Below are 25552 nucleotides of genomic sequence, written 5' to 3'. Positions count from 1 at the left end.
CAGATATCGGATATTTACTTTATCATCAAACGCAGCTGAACGTTACTGTTATTCATTTCGAAATGAAATTTAAAAGCAAACATCCATTAGCATTGTATGGAGCAAAATATTACTGCTATTCACTTCTGAACGTAAAAGTAATCATCTGACATTTCTTTTAGCATCTTCCGGAGCTGAAAGTTATTGTTATTTACTTTCGAACATAAAAGCAAACATCAGACATTCATTTTATCATCGTACGGAGTTGAATAGTATTGTTAATCATTTCCCAACGTCATTTATTTTAGCATCTTCCGGAGCTAAATTTTATTGTTATTTACTTTCGAACGTAAAAACAAACATCCGACATTTATTTCATCATCACACGGAGTTGAATACAATTGCTATTCATTTCCGAATGTCAAAGCAAACATCAAACATTAATTCTACCATCAAACGCAACTAAATGTTACTGTTATTCATTTCGAAATTTAAAAGCAAACACCTGACAGTTATTTTAGCATCGTATGGAGCAGAATATTACTGCTATTCACTTCCAAACGTAAAAGCAATCATCTGACGTTTACTCTAGCATCTTCCGGAGCTGAAAATTATTGTTATTTACTTTCAAACATAGAAGCAAACATCATATATTTATTTTATCATCGTACGGAGTTGAATAATATTATTATTCATTTCCGAACGTCAAAGTGATCATTCGACATTTATTTTAGCATCTTCCGGAGCTAAATTTTATTGTTATTTACTTTCGAACGTAAAAACAAACATCCTGCATTCATTTTGTCATCGTACGGAGCTGAATACAATAATTATTCATTTCCGAACGTCTAAACAAACATCAAAGAATAATTTTACCATTGAACGCAACTAAATGTTACTGTTATTCATTTCGAAATTTGAAAGCAAACATCCGACAGTTATTTTAGCATCGTATGGAGCCGATTGTTACTGCTGTTCATTTACAAAAGTAAAGGCAAACATCCAACTTTTATGGGCCACCAAATCTTCATTTCTGAAATTTTGGTGTCCCCGGGCCACCATTAATGTCGAGCCCTGCATATGATCTGTTACAAATGGAGGGATGATTTCGGACACTTTTAGTAACATTTTTAGCTACGAAGCTGTAACGTTATAACGCAGCGTCGACAGCGCGATGTCGCACCAATTTTGTCCCTTTCTCTCTCTCTCTCTCTCTTTTTTTTATGCTTCTCGCGCACGCGCATGTTGGTGTGTAAGCGCCGTTTCTTCCCCCGACGACCTGACCACGTGTTCAGTTTGAGCCACCACGCGTAAATATTTCAAACAACCTGACGCACTTTTCCGCTATGCGTACTTCATTTTCTGGCGAGGACGCTGCGTGTCTTCAATGTGTAAGTTTATGAGAGGTGGACTGCAGGAGCCGGGGAGGGAGCCTTTTCATTTTCAGAATTAAAATTCAACGATGTGATGCACACCTTTGGTGCAATATTTGAGAATTTTCAATCAAAAATTTGCACTCTTTTGAAAATGTTTGCATTGCACATACAAACTCTATCAATAGTGTTGAAAAATTAACTTTTGAACAAAAAATTATGTTACTGAATGTAATTAGTATCTAACCCATAACTAAAGGAGCCACCTCAATCTGCAACATTTGTGCAAGTTTCCTACTGAAAAAAAAACGCCCCCACTATGGCAACGGGCTGCTCAACACTGACCAGTTATTGTATTCAAATATATATCCTGTTGATTTAGAAAATATAATGACCACATATACAAAAACTCAATCAAATGCTCAAAGACTTAATAAGTGAGCCAATTTCAGTAATGATTTGCATAATGATTTGCTTAAACTATTACTGTAACAAAACAAAAAAATTTGACCTCAAAAAAGATGAAGTCCGCACATATACACAATGTAGCAGTCACACCTACCAGACATCAAGTCAAATATTGAGTAATGGAGATAGTGAACTCACTGAATATTTTTTTTTTTTTTTTTTGGGGGGGGGGGCATACTTTTCATGGGCAAAATAATCCTGGTCACTATGTATATGTATATCTACACCAACAAACAATTACCTGCACATGTCAAAATTACAGGTTATATCTATATTCAACAACATTTTATGAAAAATTCATCTAAAACATATTGCTACCAGGGCAGCACATGGTCCGACTGTAATAAAAAAAAAAAAGGTCTGCACAACTTCATAGCATAAAAATCACACCTGCCAAATTTCCAATTACTTACATTGTAAGTATTCCGAATCTGATAAAATCAACAAAATTAACCAGAATTTTATTCTAATATTATTTTCAGACATGATATACTATCACTGTAGCAACAAACTATCCAGCAATGAAAAAACAAATCTGTACATCTACCTACCACATCAGTCACATGTGCAAAATTTCAAATCAAATACCATGACAACATACTGTCTGAGCAATGACAAAAGACGCACTCAGCAAATCTGCAATTCATATTGGTCACACATGCCAAATCCCAGATCAGCCAAATCCACTGATAATTTTATAAGCATCATTAAAAATAATTATGTCATCATGGCAACACATGATCTGACGATACCAAAGAGATGTGTTCTGCACATCTGAGGCTCATATTGGTCATGTGTGCAGTACCTCAAGCCAAAATGCTCAGGAACCAGGAAGCCTATAAAATCCACCAGCAAATGGAATGACCTATATATATGCTCTATTATGTACCCTATATTAGCTAGTTAAATTGTTTGACACGTGATTTTATCCCCCCAAAATTTAAGAAAGTAATCACTGGAGCATGAGCAATAGATTTTTGTTCTGCTCAAGCTCCTCCATCTCCCATAGGATTATTCCTTGTTCCTTCCTAAAAACTAGTCTTGTAAATACAGATCATATTCATGTTCTTCATGATGCTCGTGGGTTTTGAGCAGATAGGCACATTTTAGAGATATGTCACGCATTCTGGCCTTTGCCACAATATCTATTTTTCCTTTTTTCACATGTGAGGTTTCTCATTGTGCACAATAGTCCAAACTGTTTGCTCACAATCATTCTGTAAATCAGTAAAAACCTTACAGCAATTATGCCTCTCTGGCACCATGAAAATATTGGCAATATATACAATATTTTTTTTCTTAAAGATTTCAGGTTTTCGTATTTACAAAAATCAAATATCAACTCAAACGAATATTTTAATTATGTAGAATGCTTTAGGATTCATATTGATATCTTTATAGTGGTCATGGATGTAACTTTTTTTAATGATGTAATCAGAATATGTGACAAGCTTGAACAACAAGAATATGAGATGAGATTCAAACATGTACCAGAAAAGTGTGACACTTATACAAGCAAGCAAAACTACTTACTCCAGCCGAAATAGAGTAACTTCAAATTTTTCAAACCATATTTGACAGCCATAGAGTCATTTTGTATTTCTATTTGGCAAAATAAAATTATCAGTGGTATCTTGTTTTCATAAGTTTCAGTGTAATGTTAATATCAATCTTCTCATGCACGTATAAATGCCACATGCGACCATTTCGGATACCATTGATTTTTAGCCGATTTGACAAATTTGCTCAACTGACTAATGTATTTAAAACATGAATTACTGCTTTCCATCCTGGGTCCAATCCCCTGCATCACTTTAGAGCACAGTACTAGTATTTCACCTTTTATATGAAAAGTTATAAGGAATTTACCTTAATACAGGAAATTTCTGAATATCTCAACACTATCAAAGATGCAAGAGTTGCATCAATCAGATTCGGGTTTGGCACCCTTGAAATACAATAAGACCATCAATTTATTTCTAATTAGTCATCATTTATGAGAAAATATTCAGATTGGATTATACATTTTTGGTGGCTGTTTTGGCAGTCATGTTGAGTAACTCTAAACCCTAAAGAATGTAAGAGTTGGATCAGCCAGATTTGGCTTCGGCTCCCTTCAAAAAAGGGTAAAACCATCAAAAGTTCTATTTTTTTTTTAACCATTTAAAAGAAAATACATTTGAATGTCCATTTTTGCAGCAATCTTGAATATCTCAAAAGCCTTAAGGAGAACCACCAATTGCTTTCAATGTTTCACCATTTAGAAAGAAATACACAGGAATTTCCTTTTGGGGGGACATTTTGGCAGCCATCTTGAAGAGCTCAAAATTCTCAAGGATGCAAAAGATGCATCATACAGATTTGGATTAAGCACTCTCAATATATGATAAAACCATCAATTCTTTTGAATAATTTCCCATTTCAAAGGGAATACATGGGAATTTCCACTTTTGGCAGCCATTTTGGCTGCCATTTTGAATATCTCAACACCCTCAAAGAAACAAGAGTTGCATCATCCAGATTCGGAATCAGCACCCCCGAAATAGGGTAAAACCATCAAAATACATTGGGCAGACGGCAAAACAAGGTTCAGCCTTTGGCACCCAGATATGATGACAAGTGTATAATGTTTTTTGGGGAAGAAAACCCTCGAGTCTTCTTCATGTATTTAATGGGTTCAACTCCAGAATAAATGGCTCAGAATAGGAGGGAGGGGTGTTAATAGTTGATTTATTAAAATCACTGACAAGCTGTTGTAGTTCTGTGGATAAGACCAGACTATAGACCACAAGGCCTTTGGTTCAAATTTCCCTGGCAGTGGTGGTTTGTGCTCTTGGGCAAATTGCTTTATCCTGATAGCCCAGTCCTTCAGAGGAGACTTAAAGTGTTAGTCTGATGGTTGCTTGCTTACAAGCAATAATTGCTTCCTGAACACAGCCATGTTCAAGAAAATCATAAATCATTTCAACTTAAAAGGACAAATCCACCTTCATAAACATTAGGATTGAGTGAATGCAGCAATATTAGTAGCAAGTGAGTTACACTGTAGATCACTCTTTTTTTTTTTTTTTTTTTTTGGGGGGGGGGGCACATTAATGTGACAGTGTGAGATTCTCGGCGAGGGTGGGTGGGGGTATACCATAGAGATGTATACTAATAATATACTAGAGCGCGGACTGCGTGTGGCGCGTACGCAGTGCTCGTGTGCCGAGATGAAGAGGCCGCGCGCCATCTTTGTCCGGGCAAAAACAAGCATCGGTCCGGGCAGCGCAGTAGTGGTGGACACGTGAACACGTATACAACAAGCGCTCAAACACGTATTGCCTTTCAGCAAAAAGATGAGGGGGTCGGAGATGAGAGAAGGAAACAACTCAAAAATTTAAGTTGCTAGCAATCTCTTATTGTGAGTGGTAAAGAAAATGAAAATATAAAAAAATTACTTTATTCTCAACGAGGTAATACTTTCAAGCCGACCAACACGACCATGGTCCATGCAATACAAAGGGTTCTCTTGGTCTCTAGACTGCCGGATGCCCCTGCATGTGATACAGTATACTGCGTCAATTTTTGTATTTTTTTTTTTTTTGCAGTTATTTTTTTTTTCTGTATGAGGGGACTGCATTCTATAGTCCTATCTGTGTATACGAGTGTTTTATTGTATTTCTTTTTTTTTTCTGGTGGTGGTGGAAATGAAATAAATCATTTTTATAAGTACGTGTAGGCATATTGGTTCCATGACATATTGATGTTCAAGCTCGAAATGCTAATGTTGAAGCTTACATAAACCCTAACCCAAATCATAACACCCACGGTGACCCTAATCCTAATCCTCACCCTGCCTTTCTTACAAGAACCAAAAGCCCAATCAGACCCATGATGGTAATTCTACTTTCAGAAAGATATCAATGCCGGAGCATATGTCCTGTCACCAGGCATATATTACGTATTCTGAGCTTTTCTCACACTATCTTAGTGAAATTAACTGCTGGTATAGCAAAGGGTGGAGGAACGATTTTTTTTTTTTTTTTTGTGGGGGGGGGGGGGGGGGGCTTAATGGCCAAATAGGGCACTTAGAAATGAGCACTTTTTTAACTTAAAAAGGGGAGGTTTTTTTTTTTGAAATGGGGCAAATGCCCCCTCCCCCGTTCCGCCGACCTTGCATATAGTTATGTACTGTATTAGCTATCTATATTATAGTAGCAATAGATCGAGAATAGCTGAGGGAGGGCGGAGTGCCCCTGACGAATTTTGCAAGACCTTTTCTTTTCTTTTTCCTTCTTTTTTTTTTTGCCTTGAATCAATCTGTTTAACACACACTATAAATGTAATTTTAGTTACTTGTGAAAGGAATCTCCGCTCCCCTTCTTTTCTCCTGTTTCTACATCCAAAAGCAGCACATGAACCAGGCATTTTGCAACATAGATCTATGCTACTTTAAGTAGAATTTGCGAATTTAAGAACATTTTTCGATTTCCAAACTCCGATGGAGACCTTGGCATAGATGCCAGTCTACTGCCGTTGCATCCCGTCGTCGATCTCCCTGAATGCTCCGTAGCGCTACACGTTATCGGTACGGTCGCTAGTCGAAATTTGCCCGGACCAAAATGGCGAACGCCTCCTTCTATCGGTCACAGGGATTTTACGGAGTCCGCCCTCTAGTGTTCTTAGTATACATCTCTATGGGGTATACCCCCCTCCCACGCAAGGGACTTTTTGTAAAAACACAGTATAAAAGTCATGTTTATAGAGCATTTAAAAACAAATTAGGGAATTAAACATAGTAAAAAAATCACTGCAAAGGACTGTGATTATAACTTCAGGAGGCACATTATGTGACGGTGTGAAATCATCGGCGAGGGAGCGGAGCGACCAAGCAGGGAAGGGTGTGGGAGGGGGATTCTTTTCGTAAAAACACAGTATAAAAGTCACCTTTATATAGCATTTAAAAGCAAATATCTAAGGAATTAAACATAGTAAAAAAATCACTGCAAAAGACTATGATTATGACTGACGGCGGGTACGTCTATGTGACGGTGTGAGATCCTCGGCGAGGGAGTGAAGCGACGGAGTGGGGGAGGGGGTACCCCCCTCCAATGGTAGGGTAGAAATAGAGTATAAAAGTCGCCTTCAAGCAACATTTTAAATCAAATTTCTAGGGAATTAAACATAGCAAAAAAGATCACTGCAAAGGATTATGATCATAACTTATGAAAACTATATACTAAGTATGGGCAGAGCAAGCGAACGACTCGGAATATATAGACTTTCACGTCTGATCAACTGAATTTTGTATTACGCTATTGTCTAAAAATAAAAGAAGTCACATTTGTAATGCAATATCCTTTCAGAAACATTTATTTATAAACACATTTATATGCACGAACAACGAGAGCGAGGGCTCAGAATCATCATAATCTTTTGTATGTAGACTGACAGCTGCTTCTAACAATAATCCATTATTAATGAGCCGAAACTGTTGGAAATGTTCAGGGTAAAGTCACTCAAGTGTTATTCATTCACCATATTGGGATTGGCCATTACCTCAAAGATTTCTAAAAGCGGATGAGCCGTGGGTGCATTGCGTGCATCAGCACCAACATGCATTGGTGAACCACTCTCACTTTGCCATTCGGTTTTAGTCTGAAATGTATTCATTAAAAGCTTAAATGTGATCGCATTGTTCAAGCAATGAAAAACGTTCTTTTATTACTAGAAATCTTAGAAGAAAAGGAAAAATGAAAGGGTTATTAAAGGTATGCTTCAGGGGCACACTCGTCGAAGGACGCGAGGCTACCATCTATACCCTAAATTTACTTGGTAATATTAGTGTATAGATATAATAACGTATAATATCAGTGTATTATAATTTTTGCCCGGTAAGGGGCAAAAATTTCGCATTTTTCAGTTTTGAAATTGACTATTTTCAGACAAGAAAAGTGCCTTCATTGTTCATCTTGGTCTTTAAATAATTATTTTTTACAGGGGGCACATGGGGGGGGGGGGGCAAAAACTTTCTTTGATTTTGTTTCATATATTTGTTTGTAGTTTCATGAAGCCATTATTTGCTTTTTATGTATTTCTGAGGGTCCCATATCTTACAAGCTTGGCTTTTTAGTGGGACCCTCCATTTCCATTACCATTCGTGTAATATGCATATGTATATACCTTATAAATGCAATTGTATGTCGTTACTCATCATCACATGTATCTTGTTGATGTACGTTTATCGAAATTACTACAAATTTGTTTTGTTTATGCATTGAATATAATTTCTCCTGTTTATTTAATGGAAATGAAAATAAAGTTGAACTTGAACTTGAACTTGAACTTCTTTTGCCCCCCAAAAATTTTATTTCATTTAATTTCTAAAGTTTCTGCACAGTCACTGCTGGATGAGAAGTCTACTACAGTGTATGATGTCAAATGCGTAGAACGATATAAGGAAAATATAGAGAAAAATTCCACAAAATTTCATTTTTTGAAAAAAAGCACACATTCTTTCGACTCGCTACTGACATATATGTAATTTTATTCCCCCCTGCCTTCTGAAAGAGACAAGTCAAGTGGTCTATCATTATGCGAGAAAAGTGAAAATATGTTGAATTTTCTTTATACTTTCCTTACATCGTACGCACATGACATCAAGAGCTGTAATAGTCTTCTCATCCAGTGATGGTAGCAATGAAACTTCAAAATTTCATAACTTTTTAACAGATTGTCCAATCTTCCTCAAACTTTCACCAATCTGTTCTACTGACATTGCTGCATTCTCTCAATCCGTATCTATATGAAGGTGGACTTGTCCTTTAATTACTCCAAACTGTTTGATGCGTCAATAAATTGCATTACCTGAATTGTACCAGCTGGTGACAATTTGCAAATGAGGGCTAACTGAGATAAACATGATGGTACCTACCATTTCTAGCCAAGTGGTTATGCAGTCTGGATGAAAGAAGTGGGTGCAAGGGAGCATTTTGGCAGACTCTTCATTCTTGAAGTCTTCCTTGCAGACAGGACACTCCTGAGATTGTTCTACACATAAGCACAATCAGATGTACAGGATCAACTCTTTATGCACCATGGTGTAAACCCCCTGTGTGCTACATGATTCTGAAACTGCAATGTACGCATGCTTTGGAAAGACATTCTGTTTTTCAGATCCATGTAACTTTTCACAGATTTCTGTTGCACTGGACATGCACTGGGCAAAGCTGGAGAGAAAATGTCAAGCTTTTCCTACAATGTACATCTTACACCTCCTATTCCTTGACTTTTTACCAGGCCAATTTTGTTATATGTGTAAATCAAGACAAGAAGTTGTACTGAATACAAATTTTTAATGTTTTTTAGTCTACTACTTTTCAAAAATAGTTCTAAAAAGGCTGCAAAATGTGTTGATTTTCCCTCACTCAGGGCCTCGGAATTCGCCTAGAATTCAGCCACTCACTCATGATGTCATTATGTGTACAACGCATTCCACTGGCGGAACCCGCCAGGCGTTGCATATGAGTTTGCATGTATTTTCAGTCACGGTGAATGAAGTAGTACAAGTAATCTGATAATTTGTGATCGATGCAAAATGGCCTAAGTAAAGACGATCTTAACCTGACTTTTGAAGTCGATGAGGGTGAAGACTAAAAGGACCTTGAAAGCAGGAGTGATGACAGCAACAAAGATGATGGAGATTTGGGGGTGTTATGGGACGTGGAAGATGGCGTGCAAGCGGCAAAAGTACGTAACGTAGATGGTGGTGCCACAGCTCGGCCTTATGCCCCAGTCACATATTAACACGGATGCTCAAGGATCTACATGGTGATCCGGGGAGATCCGGGGACATCCGGGGAGATACGGGGAGATCCGGGATTTTGGTATGATTGTACACACGGTATCAACACGGCAGCTACACGGATAAGGCCGGAAGAGCGCAGCGTCTACACGGACAAACACGGCATCTACACGGATCAACACGGCAGCTACACGGCAGCCACACGGACCACCCTGGATTGCTCTGCCAACACAGCAATCCCCGGATGTTTTTGACCGCCAAAAGTTGCCTTGTTGGCCTCCCGGCATCAACACGGATCTCTCCCCGGATCAGATCTGGGGTGGTCCGGGGTGATCCGGGATGTCTATGTGACTGGGGCATTATCATCATTGCTCTCTGGCAGGCCGGGGGTTAAGCGGGGTTCCCACTATCGTGCGATCCATTGCGAACGCCACGATTGGACATTCGTAACTGATCGTAGAAGTTTCGTTGAACTCGTCTGAAATTTCACGTTTGGATACGAGGTTATGCGAGCCAATACGTGTTGTTTCGCTTGGATGCGATATGGTCACGATTGGTCTATTTCAAGCAATACGATCTGTCACGATCTGGTCTGCCGTTCAAATACGATCCGACAGGATTGTCCTGATTGAGTTCACGATTGGTACCGATCTAACGTGACCATTACGATCAGGATCCCCGATCTGGTATGTGCAGCAACGTACTGATACGTTCCAATACGAATACCGCGAACCAATACGGGCTGCTGAGATAAGATACGATATCTTTTACGATCGGGATCAGAAGCGACCCCCATTTAAGGCGCGATTGGACCCGAATGGGAATATTATAGTCCGGCTGACGATGGATTTCATTGTTTCCTTAGATTATGCAGAGTGATTAGGCCTATTAATTTCATCCACAGCCATTGATGATGGCAAGGCTTGACAAGTTGACGATGATGACAACGTAACCTTTGCAGTATCGCTAATGACGATTATGTTATCAGAGAGAAAGCAGCACCCAGGCCAGCCATAACCTCAGATATTCCCTCGTCTAATATTAAACGCAAAGAAATTAATAGATTATTAAATCGACATGCTCACCCTCCCCCCTCACAAAAAAAATGAAATAACGAACCCAAATGCATAAGATCAGATGATCGCCCCTCTTCCCCAGAAAAAAACAAAACAAAACAGCAAGACAAAATGACCTTTTTCTCCAATACAAGAAGAAAATAATTATATGATGAAATGGAAGCTAAAAAAGAGGATGGGATCATTTTGAATGTTATGTAACGTAATATTATGTCTTATATACGCTCGATATAAGAAAGTTCGCCGAATGGATAGTATTGCTTATGTGTTCGATTTCATATTCGCAAAGTGTATGTATCATATGCCTTTTTATTTCAAAATGTCGTTATCTCATTGGTTATCAAAAATTTGGTTTATTCGGCTTGGATTAGTGTTCTACTTAACAATGTTTAACATAAGTGATACACACACATAACAGTAAAGTGACTCCCTAATCAAATGATGTCACTTTTTAACAAAAAAGGAGGTTTTACGCAAAATTATTTCGCAGGGGTATATTGCTACACTTATTGAATAACTACCTGTGAAAAATAATAAGAGTGATCTTCATTGTCATAATCATACGAGTGATCTCACATCCACGACAATGGTCACTTTTACATTTGCAGTAATAATGAGAGTTGAAAATAACCATTTTCCTCTAAAATTGTGCTCTACCAAACATACAAAAAAGACATTGAAAAGTGTCAAAATAGATGTAAAGGGGTCAAACGATGGCTGATGAAACAACAACTCTTAATTACTATGTACAATACACAAACAGCAGGATACTGCACCCCCCTCCCCCCCAAAAAGAAATACTCTGTAATATACTTGTAAAAATTAACCATTTGCCTTTGATATGTACCCATTCAAGCACGGTTCATTAAATATTCTCATCTTTGTACTGACGTTAGTCAATACGTGCAGACATACAATTGCCATTTTATTTTTGCTCATTTTTTGTTTTTGTTACAAAAGTTATCCCAAATCCTGTTTTGTGTGTCTGTATAATGGTAATAGCAACTCAAAAATGAAAACATCATTAACATAATGTATGAAAACAACTATGATACAGATTTCATTTTATGAAATCATTAAGAAAATGATTTTGATAATGTACCTTAAAAATTACGACAATTTAACCCCACACCGTCATACAATTTACCGTTTGGAAATAATAATCTAAAGATGCAGGCTGCCACCTATCAGAATACAAAATAAATAAATTTATGAGTAAAATAAGGGCAAATGGGCAAAAAATAATAATTATTATAAGCGGAAGTGAAGTGAAAAAGTCGATCCCGATCAACACGACTAAGAAGCACGATTAGAAGAGATTTGCTGCGTTTGGATACGACCCTAGACGATCTGATGCGATGATCACGATCAAAAACTAATCTTGTTAATCGTAGAAAATTTTTGAACCGTCCAAAATTTTCCTACGATTAACGCGATTGCCACGATTGACCTTAAGATCTGATACAATCTGATAAGACCATCACGCTTGCTGCACGATTAAGACCACGATTTCAATCGTGGCGCCAATCGCGATAGTGGGAACCCCGCTTTAACGAGATGGGTCAGCTTGAGTGAATGCAGTGAACAAACAGGCGCTTATGTACTTTGGTATTCATGTAAACCCTTCAAAAGAAGTTTGGAAATTTGACTTTGATCAATCATTTCTCATTTTTCTTTAGAAATGATTTATTTGTGCTTAGTACCACACAAAGACTGTTTAATCATCTTTAAAATGATAGCATAATTGTTATGATTATCGCATACATGGAGGTGCAGTGCTTACAAATCTAAGGTAAAGTCAGAATTTAAAAGTTGCAAAATGACCGATTTTTGACGTCCCTAATGGAGTTTAAATGAGTGAGTTACCCATTGTTTCTTTGGTGTTCATTTACTGTAACATCAGCATTTTTATGGAGCGAAACATGTATGCGTTCAACCACACAGATAAACAAACAAACAAAGAAACAAACACACACACGCATGCACACACACACAACACACACACACACACACACACACACAAACAATCATGACTCAAACCATTTTATCTCACAGAACCTCGCCACATTAACCACAACAAAGACATAAAAAGTGAAATGGAATGGTCTTGATTTTATTGGAATTTCATCTTTATTTTGTCCTCATGTTGTCATTATTTTGTCTCTATACGGTCAATGAACATGATTGAGGCTCAGCAGCTGGTGGATGACACAAGTGCTTGCACCACCGCCTGGTGATGTGTCCTCATGCTGTTGATTAGCTTCGTGATTCGCTGCTGAGGAATGGCATTCCACTCGTCAACCAGTATCTGATGGAGTCCTGCCACTATTGTTGCATTTGTGACCCTCTTCCCCACAGCTCGGCCAAGTTGATCCCAAAGATGTTCTACGGGGTTGAGGTCGGGGCTGCATGCAGGCCAGTCCATTCAAGATTAGTGATGCCCTCTCTCTCTCGAGAAAGTTGCGCACGAGTCTCGCTCTATGTGGTCTTGCGTTGTCATCTTTTTGAAGCATCTCAGCGTCAATCTGCCCTATGGTGGGGGCTTTTTGAACATTGCTTACACGTGGCATGATGTATAACCATAAAACTTGATGAGCTATCAAAATTGCCTGGCATGGCACTATTGAAAACTTTAATGTGACGTGATGTCTATTGAAATTTGCCTTCATGGCTGACCAGTTGAGAACAAAAGACATTACACATAAGAACATGTTCTCTATTTAGTCTTTACGACCATTCTCTTTCATAGGGAACATTCTTGTTCATTTTGGAACTTTTCAATGCAGACACTTTTGAGTACAGCACTTTACTTGATAGCATAATCATAATGAGTAGGATACCATTTTAAAGAGAATTTAATAATCTTTCCATTGATATCAAGCATGTATTGTACAGTGCTTACAAACTGGAGAAATTTACAACTGAAGTCAGATTTCCAAACTTTTTTTGAAGGGTTTAGATATACTACTGGCTGTCCAGTGAATGATACTGAATAGTGTTTACATGGCAGGCCTACCCGCATTGTACTTGTAGACTACTATGGTTGAAATACAAAATTAATTGTTATCTTAGTAAATAGACAGATGGTATCTGTCTCTTCTCGTTGGGCTTCTTATCTAACAATGGTTGATCATGTTAACATGGTCAGTCATGAGTAGAGACAGATCTTCTTGTATCACTTTATTGCTATGCAGAACTAGGTCTACAGCCTAATAGCACAGAGCCTGAAATTTTTCCGCAAAAAATGCCCTAAAAAGGGCAATTCAGCCTCATTGAATCAGCTCTAGTGGAACATCTAGAAGTATTATCTATTCCTAATTGATGTTTGGCTTACTGATTTTATGAATTATTCCGAAAAATTCATGTTATCTTTTTCTTGCACAGCCACAGGTCTTGCAGCCGTCTTCCGAAACACAGCACCGTTCAAATCAACTGCTGCTGTGCATGGCCGGATGTGTGTGCTCGCTGTTTTGCAGTTCGCTGCAAGCGCTTGGCCGCTGGTACTTCATACACATAACTACGTCATGAAAAAGAGAGCCAAAATGGTTACTGTCTCACGCTCAGAAAAGCAAAAACAATACAGCTTTTTAATTGCGTCTAATTATGTCATGGATATCCTTTGGTTATCAAAACCGCACCCTGTTTTATCAAAAGATAAAATCGATTGTAAATTCCCTTACCACACAGGCTGCCATAGACTTATGATAGAAATCAACTATGTAATCAATTATAACTCTTCATAAAACAGGGCCCTGATATATCAACATTGTTCATGCTCTTAGCTTTCTATTTTAAATGAATAATTTGCCATAGTTCAGATATTTCAACAGATAGTCGGTTTAAGACAAATGTATGATCATTTTTCTTTCAAATGACCAGTACCTATTAAATTGTCTAAACATGACTTTTGCACACAAAGCAGATATGGAAGCTTAGAACTAAATCGCAAATCCCTTTGGGAACATCGCTTCATATTCAATCACCACATAATGCATGCTACATGTGACAGGTATGGAATTGCAAGTGAAACATTCATTTTATCACTACATTTGGCAATTGCTAATTACTCTGAGCTTGAGAAAGAAAGGGGTATTTGTTTGCATTTGAATTGATCAATTGATTTAAGCCAAATTGAACTACCAGAATTACAGCACTGGATAGACATTGTATAAACTAACAAACATTTGCATAACTTGCAGAATTTATCAAAGATGAGGAGGGATATGATGGATGACCTTTTTTCTTCTTTCATATGAAACAATCAAACTTCCATTAAAAACAATTTCAAATTCAAACTGCATTATCATCATCATCATACATGTATCATATTGCACAAGGGTTTCAAGCAGCACTCTCATACTTAATGAGGTATACAGCAATGGTTTTCTTGATCATTGCACCTACTTTTCTTCCAGAGAAAATTTCATCTTCATGCTGACAATTTCAATTATTAATCATATTCTAGCATTACTAATATACTATAGGTCAACATGCAAAGCCCTACATGTATAAAGTTAAAGTCGACTTTTTGTGACCACAATCACGCAACTGCCCAAAATTCTCACATAATAGGAAGATTAAATGCGAACTTACCTGTTTGAAATTTAATCTTGATTTTATAAGTAAGTCGTAGAGAAGAGACTACGTAGAATATGTCTCATCGGGTGTAATATGAGAGATCCCGCTGGTCACGTGTGTGGCAATTTTTTAAAGCTGTACGAGACTACAGGATATAAATAGGAAGATGAAGATGTTGAGAACTTTACCTGCATGAGGCTACGTAAGTCGCAGGGTGGGAAGAGGAGGGATGTAGTCTCTTCTCTATGACTTACTTATAAAATCAAGATTAAATTTCAAACAGGTAAGTTCTCATCTAATCTTCCTATTTTATTACGTAAGTCTCTGATCGAGACTACATGTCTCATCGGGTGTAATATGAGATTTCAAAGACCTGTAGTCACGTACAGAACAATACATCTGTAAGCCATCAAACGGCATCACTACAGACAGACATACCTGTGCACTCTGTGCAGACTGCCATTCCATACGCTGACTGAAGTTGCCAAGTCACATTTTCAGTAAAGCCTGGTCAAATTGGCCAGTATCTTGTAAGGGCTTGCAATCAAACTTTCTGAATGTCTTCTCAGCCACCCATCCAGCCCTTGAGAGGATTTCTGACACAGGCACCTCACTCCTTTGTGCTGCTGATGTAGAGGCCGCCCTTGTGGAGTGAGCACTGAAGATCTGTGTATCGATACCAGCGTCATGTAGGACAGTCTTAATCCAACGTGCAATTGTTTGCTTTGATGCACGACGGTGGGGCTTCTTATAAGCTACTAACAAATGTCTCTCCATCCCTCTTAGATTCTGCGTCCGCTGCACATACTCTTTCATATAATTCACTATGCACAATCTCCTATCTGGAGAGTACGCATTTAGTGTTACACTGAATCCCATATTTCCAGGCTTGTTTTGTTTCAGTGTATTCTCAAAAGAAATCTCAACAGATGATTTTTTTCCACCTCATCCTGTCCAGGTGGATAACAGAGAAGAGACTGCACCCTTTGTGCAGAAACAAGTGCTATCAGCATAGTCAATTTCTGAGTAAGTTGCTTCAGATTAAATGCCTTGGATGGAGATAACTTTCTGAGGTAGTCCAAGACCACTTTAACATCCCAGACAGAAGAGTAACGAGGAGCAGGCGGCTTTAAATGAAAAACTCCTTTCATAAACCTACTTACAAGTGGGTGCGACCCAAGAGGCTGTCGTCCACCATCAACTATGAGAAACGTGGAAAGGGCACTCCTGGCTGTATTCAGGCTACTGTATCCAACTTTTTCTTTGTCTAACATATTTGTAAGAAATGCAAGGACATCACAAACTTGGACTTGCAATTAATTAATGTCACTGTCTCTCTGCACAAAATCTTTTCCATTTTCTGATGTACACCTGGTACTGTGCTTTAGTGGATCCTTTCCATGAAGCAGCTATGATGTCTATTGTCCTTTGTGTGAGGCCCTGCTCTGCGTAAAGTCCCTTCTAAGCCTGCAACATAATAGAGACAAGTGATTATTCAAAGGATGTGGGGTGCCTGAAACTGGTTATCATAATAATGTCTTACTCTTTCGAATTAACATGGGTTCCTCAACCAGCATGCTCTTAAGAATAGGGTATCAAACCTGTGTTGGCCAAATGGGCACCACTAAAATCCTACATGCCTTATCCTTCTGAATTTTCTGCAAACACATTGGCACTAGATTGAATGGGGGAAAGGTATAAAAATCCCATAGACTCCAATCAACTGTGAAGGCATCTACTGCCCAGGCCTCTGGTTCAGGCCTCCAAGAAATATATCGGTTTACCTGTTTATTCAGGCGGGAGGCAAACATGTCAATTTCAGGCACACCAAATCTCCTGATTATTCGTTGAAATGTGCTCTTATTCAACATCCATTCTGTGCTGTCCGAGAATTTTCGAGACATGCGATCTGCTTCAATATTCAATCGCCCAGGTAGGTGAGCAGCTGTAAGCCAGACGTCCTTACTAATACACCATTCCCAAATATCAATGGCCATTTTATTACATTCAGGAGATTTTGTGCCACCCATATTCAGATATGCGACAGCCATTATGCTATCTGCTCTAACAAGTGCATGATTGCTCCTTTTCTCTGAGCAAAAGGCTTTTAGCCCATGGCCAACTGCTACCATTTCTAGCAGGTTAATCTTATTCTGATTTGCCTCTTTCAACTCATCACTATTCCATCTGCCACCTGTTGAAGTGCACAGATTTGTTGCCCCCCCCCCCCCAGCCTTTACTACTGGCATCTGTGTGGATTTCCACATCTGGTTTTGCTCTCTGCATTGGGCTAAACTGTGACTCAAGGTTCAATATCCACCATTGGATTTCATGGATGCTTTCTCTTGACAAGGTCATATGCCTATCGAAATGTCCCTTGTTCCTTGCAAGGGCAAGAATCTTGTCTTTCTCTAAGGCTCTATAATAGAGAGGGCCATATTGTACTGCTGGGAATGATGCCACTAGTTGTCAGATAACCTTCGCAACTTTTCTGATAACAGGTTTCTCAGTAGCCAACAGTTCCTTACAAGACTGCTTTATGTTCTCCTGTTTTTCTTTTGGAACCCTAACACTCATATCCAGAGTGTTCAGATTGAAACCCAGAAAGGTAATCTCATGAGTAGGCTCTAAAACTGATTTTTCAGGGTGAACAATAAACCCCAAATTTGATAGCAACTTAGTAGTTGCGCTCACTGCTGCCTGCATTTCCTCGGCAGTTTTTGCAATGATAAGTGTATCACCAAGATATGCAATTACAATGTGGCCCTGCTCCCTGAGCGTTGCCAAAACAGGCTTTCGCAGTTTTGTAAAGAGCCTTGGTGCTGAGCTAAGCCCATTGGGAAGTGCTTGAAATTGCCATAACCTTCCCTGCCATGTAAATCTCAGGAATTTTTGAGAATCTGGGTGGATAGGAACCGTGAAGTATGCGTCTCGGAGATCGACTGAAGCTAAATAATCTCCAGGAGAAATAAGAGGTAGAGCTGTCTTAATATTGTCCATCTTAAAATGCTGATACAAAATACTCTTGTTTAATTCTGTCAAATCCAAGATGACCCTGAGGTCGCCAATCTTCTTTGGCCTTGTGGAAATATTTGATATGAATTCCCCTTCTACATGTTCACATGCTTCTATGACATTTTTCTCAACCAGCTTGTAGATTTCTTCCTGAATCGAGGCCATTTCCTCAGAATTTCTTTTGAACTCATGAAGGGGTTTTGCCCTACGAGGGGGATATTTAGCTGGGTCAAATTCAAGCTTGTAGCCCTGTACAGCTTGCAAAATATATGTATCAGATGTAAGCTCTCCCCAGTTGTGCATATGTAGCTTCAGTTGACCTCCGACTGCAATATCATTGACATTAGATGTTATCGTCTCCCTTACCTCATCACTGTTTGGGAGTTGCTCTATTTCATCCTGCCCTGCCCTTGGCCAAGCTTCCGTTACTGTGGGGCTTGGTGTCCCTCTTGAGACGCTGTCGGGGTAAACGTATGGGGAGCTTGTGGAGTCCTCTTCCTCCACTGGTTTCGCTGGCCTAAAAAAAGGCCTAGATGTGCTCCCTGATGAATCCGAGTAGGATGTCCGCGACACCCAACCAGCTTCCTTGTACCTGCGTTGAGACCCCTGGCTTGGGTAGGGGTGATAGGCCGGCTTGGGTCTTTTAACCCGCCTCTCATCACTCCGGCCGCCGCTTTGTGCTGGTCTTGCAAGTCTTTTACTTGTTTGCCCAAGTCATCCCCAAAGAGATACTTGGTTACAGGGTTTGTTGGTTTGCAGAGACAAGTAAATTTCGTGTTCAGATCCGGCTTTATCAATTCTTTGCGAAGAGCATTCATCTCAAAGTTTGCATTGCACAACAAAGCTAGAACGTCTTGCTGTTCGGGAGATATGTTGCTTGGATCGAGCAGGCTGACATGAGCCGAGATACCTCTTGTTCAAAGGGATTTTTGGACCCTCTGAAGTTTCACATCCTTCGTACGAACAGAGGCAGAGAGGTTGTCCCAGATCGTCTGATTTACTTTCGGGGTGTCGATCCCTTGACAGTTCAACGGCACTGGGTATTTGCTACTTGTCTCATCGAGCATTTTCTCTTCCAAATGATGGCTCATCAAGGAGTTCACAGAGCTTGCTAGCTCCTCATCAAGAGGCTGTCCAATATCTGATGCCACCGCAAATTTAGCAGCAAAAGCTGGTACTGTCTGTGCTTCTGCCCTATCCATGCACGACTCCAGCTCTGAGCTATGCCCTCCACTCAAGGCATGCACTAGGCCATCATCCTCAATATCCATTTCTTCTGTATGTGCCATGTCATAATCTGCACTAGAAGTTGAAGCAGAGGCTGAATCACTTCCACTGCGATCAAGATGTCGGTCTGGCTGAGTGTGCATGTCCCATGCCTGCCATCCCTTCCCTTTTACTGGAAAGACCCTCCATGAACTGACAGAGCAAGCCTTTGAGTCTATCAAGACAACTGTTTACTGTCCCAAAGTTATCATTTTTCAACTTTGACGAGTTGGATTTTGTAGTAATCCGAGGCCGAGTCGCCGCTACTGCCGAGCGGGCGGCAGCCTCCATCACCACCGGTACTCCGCGTCCACGGCCCGTGTTGGCAGCCGTCTCCTTCGCTGCCGCTGCGCGGTCAGCTTGGCTAGCACTCACCGCCTGCTGTGACTCCGTTGCTGCTCTGTTTTCGCCCGAAGATTCTGCCGCTGCGGCGGTAGGTTTTCTTCTCTTTGTTTTCCTTTTCCGCGGCCATGCAAGCGGATCTTCTATCCTTCTGTTCTTTCATTATTCTGATAAGTCTGAAAGGAAGAATTTCCGCGAAATTCTTGAAATATTCGGAGGTTGTGAAAATTCTTTTCACACACACACACACAAAACGTGCCAACGAATTGCCACACACGTGACCAGCGGGATCTCTCATATTACACCCGATGAGACATGTAGTCTCGATCGGAGACTTACGTAATAAAATGATCTAGAAATATGATACAACTCATCACTCAAACTTGTCAGGTGTAAAAGTTGCACATTTTATAGAAAATTGAGAAAATGTGGGAAAAATAAATAACTGCTGAGGATAACCGTAAACCAACCAGCTTGGTCGTTTCATTTGCATTTTGGAACTCAGGTGATTCCTATATGATGGTCAATCATTGTTGCATTCACTGCTCACGGCACAATATGACAGCGTACAGTGACCCTGTGTTCTCTCCACAATGTGGACGGTTCCGAGAGGGAAATTTTCTCAATTTTGTTACATACATTGATTAAGACTTACCAAAGAGTTCTCCCATATTCATGTGGCTATTCAAGAAAAAGTTTCAATAAGTTGAAAGAGTGTACTACATCATGAAAATAAATCAAAAGTAGTCCACAAAGTTGCATCACAGCAGAAGCAGACTGAAGATTAAGTGCGACCAGCCCAAACGCTTGTGCTGTGCATTGTAGGATTTTTTGAGAGTACATTTTTTTTTCTTTTCTTTTGCAGGACTCTTATGAGTAGGACTAGTCTAGATCTCTACATCTATCTAGAGATCTACAGATGTAATGATGGATGTGCAAAATTTTATGAGGATAACCCAATAGATATGTGTCATGAGGAACTAGAACTAGATCAATCTAGATCTACGCTGTCAAGTTCATAAGCTTACATAAAAACTGTGAGCACTTTATTTATGTCCCTCACAACATTTGATGTGCAAAGCTGATGCAATTCTGTAACATTTTTTTCCCCTTGGGCAGACATTTGTGTAATTATAAATGTGACACAGGTAACGGAGACCTGTGGCTGGAGTGAATGAAAACAAAACCAGGTCACTAGGTAGATCAACTTTTGACAGGAAATTATCCAATCGATTTTGGTAATTCACTTTTCAAAATCCTATGCAACTGTAATGCATGCTCCATCTTTACATATCTGACAACCACACACAATTTTATAGACAAATTACAACAAAGAATGGTTGATTCTGTCACGCCAAAACCTCTCATATTTCATTCACGCATGCTAAAAAACACCTTCGATAAAGCTAGAGCTGACATACACATAGGCCTATGTGTAATCAATAGGTCTAGAGCCCCACTAGTTGTTTACATCTGAATTTTTTACGAAATGTAGTGAAACTACAAAAACGAAACTGAAGCATTCACCTAGATCGAACGTTAGGTCTGTATTCAGTGCAGACCTACCTGATTTTCGTTTAGAATCTAAACGTCTTATTTACGAGTAGGACTCTGTTGCATGTCTGTAGGCCTACTAGCTTTAGTTCTAGCACGATTTACTAGGTACCAACTGTTCGAGAGTCGAGAGTAAGGCACAAAAGCATAAGTTAAGTCTAAAAAGATAACATGATCTGTATTCCTAGTTCTAAGCCAAATAGATTCAATTTAAAGTAAAAATCTACAAAAATTATAATGAACAATGTTCACGTACATGATTTTTTTTTAAAAAGAAGATACCTTGCTGAAATGTGCCTGCAGATCATGTAGAAGTCACGCTTTGAACCACAGCGCCGTGTAGCAACAGCTCATCAGCGCCGGGCTGATTTGTTCCTAGCGTTGTCGTTATAATTTCGGTCCCCCAAATTTCGCTGTCAGATTGGGTTCTGGCATGCAGAAGAGGGTGTCAAAACACCACCTCTCCATCGTACTAGAGAAGTTTTCATGTTCTGAAACTGAATTATTTGTACTAGAGACTTAAGCTTTCCAAAAATGTATAATTCACTCGATGAATATCAAGCTATTTTTCTCGTGCCTAGTACTTTTTTTTTTTTAGGTAATGATGTCATCCAATTGAAAATCTTAGAGTATGCATCTGAAAGAGAATTTACCAAGCTACAATATACTGAAATCTGGGTGAAAACCGGCCAAGGATAAGTGAGATATGCTCGAGTGAACTTGAAATTTGATGAAGTCATTTCAAAAATGCACTTTTTTAAAATCTCATAGAGGAACTTGATACCTGTAAATCATTTTGCCAGCACTGGCTATACAATGCCCATGAACATGTAGTGATATCTAGAACTCAGCAGCTTTCGGAATATGTAAAGAAAATGGGAGACATCATTCATTCTAACGAGCTAAAAAGGATTTGAAATTAGCCTTTTGGGGGCATACTTGCATTGTATATCGCCATTGACGCATACGGTGCGGAATTTCAACTTTGCTGGGCCCATGTGCCATCATATTGAGTTCGACTGACTTGAAAATTGGCAGAATCATTTCTTGACGTCATAGACATCCGATCCATTAAAATAAGAACAGGAATATTCAATTGCTTAGAAGCTGCACGTGTGTATATGCACATGCACATATGTGTCCGTGACAGTCCATCAATATTATATCAAATGCTCCAAATGACCTGAAACGTGTGAAAAACAATTTTGAGCTCGATCAGAGAATGTTAAAATTTTAACACTGTGTACGCCCACGTATACCGTCTCCAGATGAAATTTAAAAGCATGCATAAATGGACCTTGACTTGAACTATGACATTAACTTTCATTGAAAAGTTTCCATTCCATTAATCAGATATGATTGAGAACTTGATTTGAGATAATGACATCATACTGACGTCAAGGTTGACTGATAACAAAGATACATTAGATCCATCGTCCTTACGACATGATACATATATGTTATAAGTTTGAATTGATAGTTGAAGAACTTTTTGATTTAATATTAACACAATATTTGAGGAGAAAGAAATAAAGTAGATTAAGGAAGATTTAACAATTTGAACAGATACAGAAAGTGATCCGAGGATACTCGGATCACTTAATAATTGCAGAAAGAAAATGGTATCTCACCAAGTTGTACTGCTCAAGCATCACGGGCACTGCAATCTGAGACCAGAGATTTTATTGCCCATGATACATGTGATAGCATGACAGAATTTGAAATGAATTTGCAGTCCACAGTAAATTAAACTACTAGGTTTCATGATGTAGACTTTCTACCGAATAATTCATTTGATAATGTCAGGGAAGATGAGGAGCCTGCTTTAGAGGTGAAGAAAGTGAAAATGAGACTTTAACTTTTTCCCAAAATTGCTTCAAAAAAGTAATCTGACTTTTAGAATTTTTGCCACAATGAATATTCTTGGGGTAACATACGTACACGGTTAATGCTGGACAGACATCGATGTACTAATGTAGGGTGGTCAAACCATGAATGTTTATTGACCATTTACTGTTTTTCAACTGAATGGCCTAATATTGCTAGAAAAGAAAATAACAGCACTAAAATTATATTGAACACTTTGTTTCATTTTTGGACTCAATGAGCAAAACTGACATATTTTTGTCAATCCATGTTAAATTCAGTTCTCCACTATATAAAGTCTAGAAAGGATACAAAACACAGCTTGACTTGTTCACTAGAATTTTAGGGCAGTCAGGTTTTTTTTCCTAAAAATTCTAAAAGATTATAATCAATTCTTATATACAGTCAACCTCGCGTAAGTCGACATAATCGGGACTGGGAAAAACACGTCGACTTACGCGAAAGTCGACTTACGCGTAAGTCGACATTTTGTCGACTTATAAATGAAAACTAATTTCCCCTATACAGAGTAAGATCACGATGCGGATCGCTACCTAAATCTTACTCCTTTTGCTGCCAAAACATATACCTACTGACATTAGCAACAATTATGTTTTAGTTCATGCATAAATCTCGCGCGGATTAGAAACGACAACGCACAATTCCCAAATCTCTAGAGAGATTTTGAGAGAGCGGGATCGGAAACCTGGGCCCGTTCTAGACACTGTACGTTTTAAATTTGATTTGAAAAGTCAAACGCATATTCCCCAAATTGCATGCAACTTTGCGATTTAAATTCAAGTGCGTTGCTGTGAAGTATGCGTGTGAATTCGTATGATTCTGTCGAGATAATTTTTCAGTGCCGACTGAGTTGAAATATGATGTGTGATTTTCCTTCCCTATAAGTTGCCATTTTGTTTTGTTTAATTTCTATTGCATACTATGAGAATGAATTGTTCTCGCACTCCGATTCGCAACATTACCACTCTGTACGGCGCGGGCCAGTCTGAAATAAAAAGAAGAAAACTTTGTTAATCCGAAAACGACATCTTTCGGATTACTAACTTTCGTAAAAACAGATTTCTTTCGATCATCGGACTAATTGGACTGAGATTTAAACCTTCGGCATAGCGAACTGTAACAATACTTTGCCGCTATTTTTTCATTGACATTTCGTGAAATAGCATGTGTTTCGGTAGTTTAAAAACGTGTAAATGTTGCGATGTCTTTCCCCTGCGAGTGCAGACTAAGTTCGGTCACGGCGAAAGTTCCGTTACAAAATAAAAAAATAATGCAAGTCTTTTCAACAATAACACACTTCTGTATAGATTTTTATGCGTTTAAACGCAGTTTCTAGTTTCGGTACAAAAACCCCAAGTCTTTTCTGCACCGCTCTTGCATTTTAAATACAGCGTTGCTTGTGATTTGATGGACTTGCATTTGATTTTTAGAATTGCGTTTAAACGCAATTGAGTTTAAGACAGTTTCTTACAATTTTCTAGTTTCGGATGACTATCAAATGCAATTCTTTTCAGCGTTCCGTGTGATTTGATGGACTTGCATTTGATTTTCGGGGTTGCGTTTAATTTTTGATTTTGCGTACGAAATAAAAGATAATGCAAGTCTTTTTCAACAATAACGCACTTCCGTAGATGTTTAGAGATGTGTTTAAACGCAGTTTCTTATAGCTTCGTACAAAAACTGCAAGTCTTCTCTGAAACGCTCTTGCGTTTAAATACGCTCTTGCATTTTAAATACAGCGTTGCTTGTGATTTGATGGACTTGCATTTGATTTTTAGAATTGCGTTTAAACGCAATTGAGTTTAAGACAGTTTCTTACAATTTTCTAGTTTCGGATGACTATCAAATGCAATTCTTTTCAGCGTTCCGTGTGATTTGATGGACTTGCATTTGATTTTCGGGGTTGCGTTTAATTTTTGATTTTGCGTACGAAATAAAAGATAATGCAAGTCTTTTTCAACAATAACGCACTTCCGTAGATGTTTAGAGATGCGTTTAAACGCAGTTTCTTATAGCTTCGTACAAAAACTGCAAGTCTTCTCTGAAACGCTCTTGCGTTTAAATACAGCGTTGCCTGTGATTTGATGGACTTGCATTTGATTTTTAGAATTGCGTTTAAACGGAATTGAGTAAGTTTCTTACAATTTTCTAGTTTCGAATGATTATCAAACGCAAGTCTTTTCAGTGTTCCTTGTGATTTGATGGACTTGCATTTGATTTTCGGGGTT

General features: G+C 38.8%; 1 protein-coding gene across 4 annotated transcripts in view; it reads right to left on the bottom strand.

Annotated features, from left to right (window-relative positions):
* LOC139708058 (E3 ubiquitin-protein ligase RNF126-like) overlaps positions 1-25552 on the bottom strand; it is a 180469-nt gene that overhangs the window by 127923 nt on the left and 26994 nt on the right. For all 4 annotated transcript variants that reach the window (XR_011709323.1, XM_071620042.1, XM_071620040.1 and 1 more), the window contains exon 4: positions 8737-8852. Coding sequence is in view for 3 of the 4 variants with exons in the window: in XM_071620042.1 (XP_071476143.1) it covers positions 8737-8852 (116 nt within the window). In the remaining variant the exon portion in view is untranslated. The remainder of the gene's footprint in view (positions 1-8736; positions 8853-25552) is intronic.

Source organism: Diadema antillarum, unplaced genomic scaffold (genome assembly GCF_040938485.1).
Source record: "Diadema antillarum isolate AM-2024a unplaced genomic scaffold, OU_Dant_1.0 seq00001296_RagTag, whole genome shotgun sequence".
NCBI classification, from domain to species: domain Eukaryota; kingdom Metazoa; phylum Echinodermata; class Echinoidea; order Diadematoida; family Diadematidae; genus Diadema; species Diadema antillarum.
The sequence above is the reverse complement of the archived record's forward strand: the minus strand, read 5'-3'. Positions and strand labels throughout refer to the sequence as shown.